General features: G+C 43.2%; 1 protein-coding gene across 1 annotated transcript in view; it reads left to right on the forward strand.

Moving 5' to 3' along the window:
• T265_05536 (hypothetical protein) overlaps nucleotides 1-987 on the forward strand; it is a gene marked incomplete at both ends in the record, with an annotated part of 30924 nt that extends 29937 nt beyond the window's left edge. Inside the window, one exon of the mRNA XM_009170570.1 lies at nucleotides 750-987. Coding sequence (XP_009168834.1) covers nucleotides 750-987 — 238 coding nt within the window. The remainder of the gene's footprint in view (nucleotides 1-749) is intronic.
• Between the last annotated feature and the right edge of the window lie 6892 nt (nucleotides 988-7879).

The raw sequence follows: 7879 nt of genomic DNA on the forward strand, positions 1-7879 counted from the left end.
ATTTTCAACAACAAGCCCAGAAATAAATCAAATTAAATTGTCTATAGAAAACGGTTGATGTAGAGTCAACTCTGTTTAAAATAGAACGGTTCAGTCTTGAAACTTGAGCGGTGAAGGTGATTAAAGAACGGTTCAGTCTTGAAACTTGAGCGGTGACGGAAAGGTGATTAATTGGCCTGGGGAATAAAGAAACAAATAATCACTTCACGTAATTAACAAGGTCCATAGCACCAACGCCTCCAAAGGAATCAATAAAACCCCTAATTGAGCAACCTGGAGGTATGACGTTCATTATTTGGTATGGGACGTTGCGATAAGGGATGATGTTGGGTTGTTTGCTGAGCTGGGCAGTTTGATTGCAAACGTCCCTTCACCAATCCAGGTGACATTTTCTATGCGTTCTAAGTGAGCGTGGTAGTGCGTGGAGATGGGTCTGTGGTTGAGAGTCTGCCTGGGCTACCAACACTTTCCTCTAAAGAAAAGGATATTGTTTTGGCTCTAGTTTACCGTTTTGGTAATTACCGCTACGGCGTATGTGAAATACTCAGAAAGAAGTGGTTATTGCATTGAAAATGTCTTCTTTGTCGGTCTGACCTTCGGCGATTACCATCTTTGGATATGTCGTTGTAGGGTTTTATGCAGAACATACATCTAACTGGTTTATATAGAGAAATATGTCGGAAAACTTGATCGATACGCCGACAAGCTGGGTGTACAGTGTGTCAAGGCTTTGTCGTTCATTCGTTCAGTTGTAGCACCTTTTCGGTGCCTGACTGCCATGCCACCCGAAGGAGGCACGAGGGCTGGGATACTGCCAGGTTGCCCAAGCCTAGACAGGGCAAATCGAGAGGCAGAGGTTGGGTTCGAAACACGGATCTTCCGGCTAGTAAACTGGCACTCCAACCACTTGAGCCATCAAGGCTATATCCATATTACTGGGAATTTAAAAGTAGCCCGTCTGATTTGCCAACCTACGCCCCGATGTGAGTGAAAAACTAACACTGTTTCTCTTCAACATATCCAGCGGTTTCGATTTTGGGGGACCACGATGGACATATTGTGCTTTTACATGGGCTATGTGCTGAAATATTTCCAAACATATCCTAACATTTTAGATGAGAACTCCCTGTTCGAAGTTCTTCCAATCAAACTGAAAAGTGACCTGGCTATTAGTGTGCACTACCACACGCTGAGCAAGGTATCGCTGTTTCAAGTAAGTCGGAAGCTCACTGTGATTCCAACCGCACCATATCTCGTGAGGGTTGTTGAATGTCCCACCTGAATTCGCCCCCTGTCTCTTGATTAAGCGTTTTCTCCGCTTTTATCAGCTTACAAACTACTCCTTGATGGAGAATCACAGAAACCCTAAACCTCAGGTAGTAAGTGAAACACTTTCTGATTTCTTATCCACTTCGCTGTAATCCGAAAAAAACATTTTATGCTTCAAAATGGCGATGTGATTGGTCTGACGAAACAAAGCGCATCAGTTTGGCACCAACACATCCACCGAAATGTTACACCCGTGATCTTAAGGCCACCTAACATACCAGTCAAGAATGTCTGAATGTGGGAAACAGCGGTGACAAAGGCCGTCCGCATAACATTATTTCTCTTACTACTCTCAAGCATAAAGTAGTGAAATAAAATCACAACTAATCGAGTTCTTCCGGTATTTCTCAGAACTGCGAGCGGGCTCTGATTTACGATATGATTCTGAAGTTGAAACCGGTGGTATTCCTCCCAATGGACTACATCTGTCGAAAAGTAAGCTTCCCTAATCATTTTTACACGATTATTACCACGTCGTCAAATCCTAGATTCACGTTCATTCCATTTGTATCAGAGGGGCACACACGAAGAACCGTGAATTGTTTTTAGTTTTAATAAACTACCACAAATTTGTGCGAAAAAAAATAAAAACTGCTAGGTCCCTAGTCAAAACAGAATTCTGAGGCAGGTTCTAACTGATCAAACATCTTTTAAGTAAGACAGCCAAGGACGTTTACTAGAATAATCCAACCAAAATGACTCCCGCGGGCAAACTTTCCGCAATCCGATCACCGTTTCAAGAATAGATCCGTAAACTATGACCTGAAGATATCAAGTTTCAAAATTTCCAGAGGTTTTTGGAGCGCCAGCAACCGGTGGAACCCAACAAGAATAAAAGCGCCATACAACGCATCAGGAGGGTCAGCTTCCTGAAAGCAACCACTGAATGCCCGAAATCTGCTGAGACTCTCAGCCCCGCTAGATTTTGACCAGACAGACAAGGCCCCCCTCAATATGCAGCACTCCACAGCCTTGTATCAAACCCAGACAGCGCGAGTCAGCGTTGATCAGGGTCAGACAACGCCCCCGCAATACGCAGCACGTTGCAGCCTCGTACCAAAGCCAGACCGCGTGCGTCAGCATTAGACCAAGTTCAGACAGTGTCCTTCCAATAAAAAGCTTGAGGCCGTTGTACTTTTCGCACTCGCACGCACTCGCGCTCTCGCCACCACTTTGTTGGAATATAGCTATTGTGTTCCCTTCCGTGAGCCTTTTTCTCTCCGACACTAGGCACTGGAGCGGGTCAGCAGCAGATACCACAGGCCGGCGAATCAGCAGATATGACACAATGATTCTCAAAATTCACTTCTAATTTGAATTCGCATGCATGATTAAATTGCAACTGAGACTTGAAAATCTCCCCACAGTCTATGGGAAGCGCTTGATCTGTCAAAAAGAAATGAATGAACTACGGGATATCTGAGACTTCCTTGGTCGTGAAGCTATTTATCACTGGAATCACACAGGTTGCAGTCGCCTTAGATATTCGGATGATGTGCACCCCTGGTGAGGATTTTGAACAACTTTGAAACACCTGTTCGTTTCTCTCAGGCTTTCCAGTGACCTCACTTGCATGATGAAATCTGGATTTCAACTTTTTTCACGTGTGAACCATCTGATTGCACTTAATGTGGTATGTGCCCAAACTTTGTTTAATAATCGTTAAGCACCAGCTCAACTTCTACTCACTCACACACCGTTTGCAGGGCGAAGTCGGCAAGGAGATGTACATTGTCAAAAGTGGTGTGGTAGAGGTCGTCGGTGGTCCGGACAACTCGATTGTTTTCGTCACATTGAAAGAAGGGAGTGTGTTTGGAGAGATTAGGTAAGCATCTTGTATTGACCGATATGTAACAGTGACAAATTTGGCCACTTCCGTCAACCTTTGTATGCGCCAAATCTGTGTGAAGCTTTAGAGGTTGAAGATTATCTAAAATACTCTACGTTTATTGTCTGGGACATGAAGAAATCATTCAGCATTTTGGTGCTGAAAGTTCTAATCAGATGCAGTTGTCTCCAGAAGAGTTGTCCATTTGAGAGTGGTACTCGTATCTGGCGATATGAATGAACAAGATCCGACGAGTAAACTTCCTTTAGACAGTTCGTCACCCGAGAAGCCAAACAGCACGTGATGTTTTCGAGAAATACACTCATTTGCAAATCAATTCGGTTTTCACAAGAGACTCAACTAAACCTCTCGTTTATGATATTCAGTTGGAGTTGTTGGGTTCAAGTAGAACATAAGGTTGATGGAAACTCGGCGATGGCGTCTACCTGACGAGTCCCAAGAAGGGCACAGAAGAGTTTTCAGCAAACATTTGAGTAGTTTCCCTCATGAAAAGTACATGATGTTGTTTCCGGTGTTAAGGGTCAATGGTTCCATGTCCCGGCTAAATGAGTTCTAATCATATTGTTGCTCGTGGACAGAGGGTTTGATGTTCAACCACCGACCATAAGGTGGTGGGTTCAAAGCTCTCTAATTCTCGTGAGATACACAATTCTGACGGTTCCCAACAAGGGTGAAACAGTTTCAGATTTCTTCTTGACCTTTCAGAACAGATTAGCTTCACTGACAGGGTGAAACCTCCATTCAATATTACCAAATCTCCTTCCATTACCATCAAAGTTAAAAATACTGGTCGACGTGCTGTACGAGGCAAGTAGAATATTCCTGCTTCACTGTGAGACATGTGAGCTCGAAGGGTCACGCCGGTTAGGTTTGACCAAATGCTGGTCAACTATCTTGTCCATTAGTAGAAAACTGGCCGAATTCACAATAAGTTCTCGCTCTTCAACAGTCCATATTATTTCGCAACATATGCATTATAAAACCAGTCAGTTCGGAATTATTCCGCTTCCGTATCGCACTCGCTTAGAAAGTCCCCTTCTAGTTCTGGCTTAGTTATTTTACTGAGTTTCCACTGAAGACGGGAAGCTTTGGACCAGCGTTTCGCTGTCATCGAAGTTAATCGGGTGTGCATAAATAGTCCACACCGGGATTCGAACCTTGGATGTCTAATAAGCGGTGCAAGCAGGCTGCCTTCTCTCCATGTCACTCGCTGAGCGCACCTGGATTGCCACAACTGAACCGACGAACAGGTTCACACTTGAAAGGTATTAGCGGTTTGCTCAAAGTTTCGAAGGACGACACAGTGAGCATTCTGGTTGGGTCGATCGATAAACCCATCTGCCAGGATTGCCAGCCAACTTGTGTCACGGACAACTCAATCCTGCTAGACTGTGGTGAAATTCATGGTATTCTGGAACTCGTGCTTTGAACTCTTCTCTCACCAACGGAAGAATGACTAGAAGTTATAATTCAAGGGTTAACCTTTGTGAGGTGTTGGTACTTCTTTTTGACTTTGACTGTTGATCCGTTCACTGAGATCAGCCATTTTTCACCAACAAATTACCATAATCATCAACAACACTAGATGAGAACGCTGGTGCTTCACTGCCATACGAACATGTCACAGTGTGTGGCGAACGAATGTCTCAGGTCTCAGGAGGTGTTTCTGGCAACGAGGAGAGGAGGGCTAGAAGAATGAACGAGTGAAAGAGAAAGAAAGCAGGCATCCGCATTTGTCTGTTTGCGCTTACCCGCCCTACTGCACACAGCAAGTGGGCCGACCGGCTGAATTCACCACGAGATGGCTGATGGATATGAGTCCATCTGTGGATATGCAATTCATATTTGTACATGGGATGGGTTATCCAAAAGGTACCTAAACTTAAACGGGAGCCAAAAAACAGTCATGGATACTGCCTTGATATACCAATACTCTCCAAAAAAACATTCAGCTGTGGCACCCTTTCGATGCCTAACTGCCATGTCACCAGAATGAAGCCCGAAGGCTGGGTTGCTGCAAGGTTGCCCAAGCCTAGACAGAAGTTGAGATGCAGAGGTCGGGTTCGAACCACGGAGCAAGCGATCAGTAAATTCGCGTTCTAACCACTGAAACATCTCGCCAATACCAATACTCCACTGATTTTCTGTTTCGATGTTAAATCCAACTTTAGGTACGGAGTCTATCAACATGAACTACAGATATGCGCTACTGTTGTGTCACCGCTTCCCTCTAATCATGCCTCGTTTTGTTTTTGTGAGTAGCGCCTTCCAAATCTACACAGTCTTTCACCACGTATCCTGTACTTCAGCCTTCTTGCCTTGACGGGAAAGAACCGCCGGACGGCAGATGTTCGTTCCAAAGGCTTTTCGACACTTTTCAGTCTGTCGAAACAAGATTTTGAAGAAATCATGAAAAACTATCCACAAGCCCATCGCTTGCTTCAAAAACGGTCACAGTAAGTGCACTCCCAAACTGCTCATCAGCTTTCTACTACTCATGAGTAACGACAGCAGAGCCTATTTCATGATGGCACGTCACACGCCTATTTGTATGATTCGCGTAAATTCAATCGCTTGAATATTAGACCCTTTCCGCAAGTGGTAGAAGCGATAAGTGATGGAAATCACCACGTGAAGCATATACTGCTTACGGACGAAGGAGCATTAGGTTGGCACTCGTGATCAAATGACGCACCCTTAAATGCAGGATTCTTCACCGGGGCCATCCACGATCTAAAATTGCTGAGCATGGCGACAACGATGAAGGGATTGAGTACATGATCATAACATCTGTAAATGCAAAAATGTTTTTTGAGATGAAAGCTCTGTGCTTCGATTTCATTACTGACTCAATAAATAGATTAGTTCAGTTTGAGGTATGTTGGTGCAAGTGACAAGCAGATGTTCTGCATCCAGTTACGGTAGATTTAGTCAGAGATAATTTTGCTTATGTGATATGCATTTGTAGGTTCTATGACTGCGACAAGAGTCATAGGACGTTCATTTATAAAGGGAATTCAAAGTTTCCAAAAAAAGTTGACTCATATATTAAACTGATGTGAGTTTTCGCAAAAATATTTGGTTAAAATGAATGTTCAACTTAACTGACTTTGCCTCAGGTAAAAAAGGTAACTAGATGAACCGAACGACCAGAATTCTTCCTTGTTTTGTTCCCCACTGGTCCAGATGACATCTGGGCAAAGATGCAACTGGTTTGGGCGTTCTTTCGTTTGTCGGTGAAGCGTCTATCCGAAAAGACGGCTCAAAAACAACCAAAGTCTTGTTACTGAAAACGCTGAAAATGCTCCTTCTGGTTGGATTTTCTGTGTTATACCAGGAAGGAAATCCTGTGAAACCCACACTATATTACTTTACTTATACCAGAGAAGGAACCCAAGAAGCCTCGGACTGAGAAGGGACCATTCGGAATCGATGTTCCCATAAATGTGTAAATGTGCGAAACTTTAGTCCCGCTTAGTTTGTCTGATTGTGAGAAGAATGGGCTGGGTAATCAAGATGAAGTGAATTTATTTGGCACAAACGTAAATTAAAAAAACACGTGCAGATATCGGACACGAAAGCACGAATCAGGAAGGTGGGGTTGTTAGAAATTTTTTCCCATCAGCCGCGTATTGTGAAATAGATGTTTTGCAGACTTTTGTAAAATTTACAAAAGTTAAAAATGAAAACATTTGTCAGACTTAAACTCTGAGGCCAATTTTGGGCATACACGATTTCACTTGCCAAAACTGAATCGCAAGTGTTGGACGGATATCTTAAATCTGACTGCTGAACTCTTACACCCGTTTACGTCAGAGATTCGTTTCATCTGCTACAGTATTCGGACCAGATATCGATGAATGGTTAAAATGTGGATTCATTTGACGGTAACGGAAAGTACGTTGTGTGATTTCAAACGCAAAGCCTACAAATAGAAAAGTGCGTGACGACGTGAAGCGCAGTTGGTTATCTTTCAGCAGGCCTTCCCTGGCAATGTTGGAACGCAAGCTGTCTGAAGATGTTTCTTTTGCAACCCTTAAAATTATGTGAAGGTGATATTTTAAGTATCACAGATTTTACCCACTTAGGTATTTCTACAATAGTATGGACCATTCATCTTTCAAATTGTCCGTCTCTTGAGGCTAAGAGTAACAGCGATCCCGCATTTCCACATATCTGGTTACTGAATGCTTAGTTGGTAGTCTAAACATTTTGCAGGATGGGACAGCACCTCCACTTTTCAGGTTTTATTCTAGAAGGTTATAATGAGGTCATTCTGTGCATGTATTTCACACGTATCAGCTATATTAAAAAAAACCATCAGAAGAAAGAAGAATTTCGCAAAAACAGTGATGTCCAGCGCTCACTTGGAGAGACCTTTCACCCCCCAACCAGCAAGATAAAATCGCAGCGGGATACGATCCGCTCATTTGATGTAAAATTAGATAGCAAATTCTGATCACACGTAATGGCTACAAGTAGTCCAATGGACAACGCCACAGGCATCCAATTTAATGGACCTGGTTAAAAGTTCCTAACCGGAGGTACTAACTTAGTTCCTAACTCTCCAATAGAATCGACACACAAACCGCACTGAGAGAAACAAGGCAGTCTCTATTTTGTCTGCCGATGATCATCAAGGTGAATAAGCGTAAGAATCTGACTTGCCAGGTAAAATTAATAAATAAATAAATAAATAAA

Source organism: Opisthorchis viverrini (genome assembly GCF_000715545.1).
Source record: "Opisthorchis viverrini unplaced genomic scaffold opera_v5_102, whole genome shotgun sequence".
In the NCBI taxonomy this organism is placed as follows: Eukaryota; Metazoa; Platyhelminthes; class Trematoda; order Opisthorchiida; family Opisthorchiidae; genus Opisthorchis; species Opisthorchis viverrini.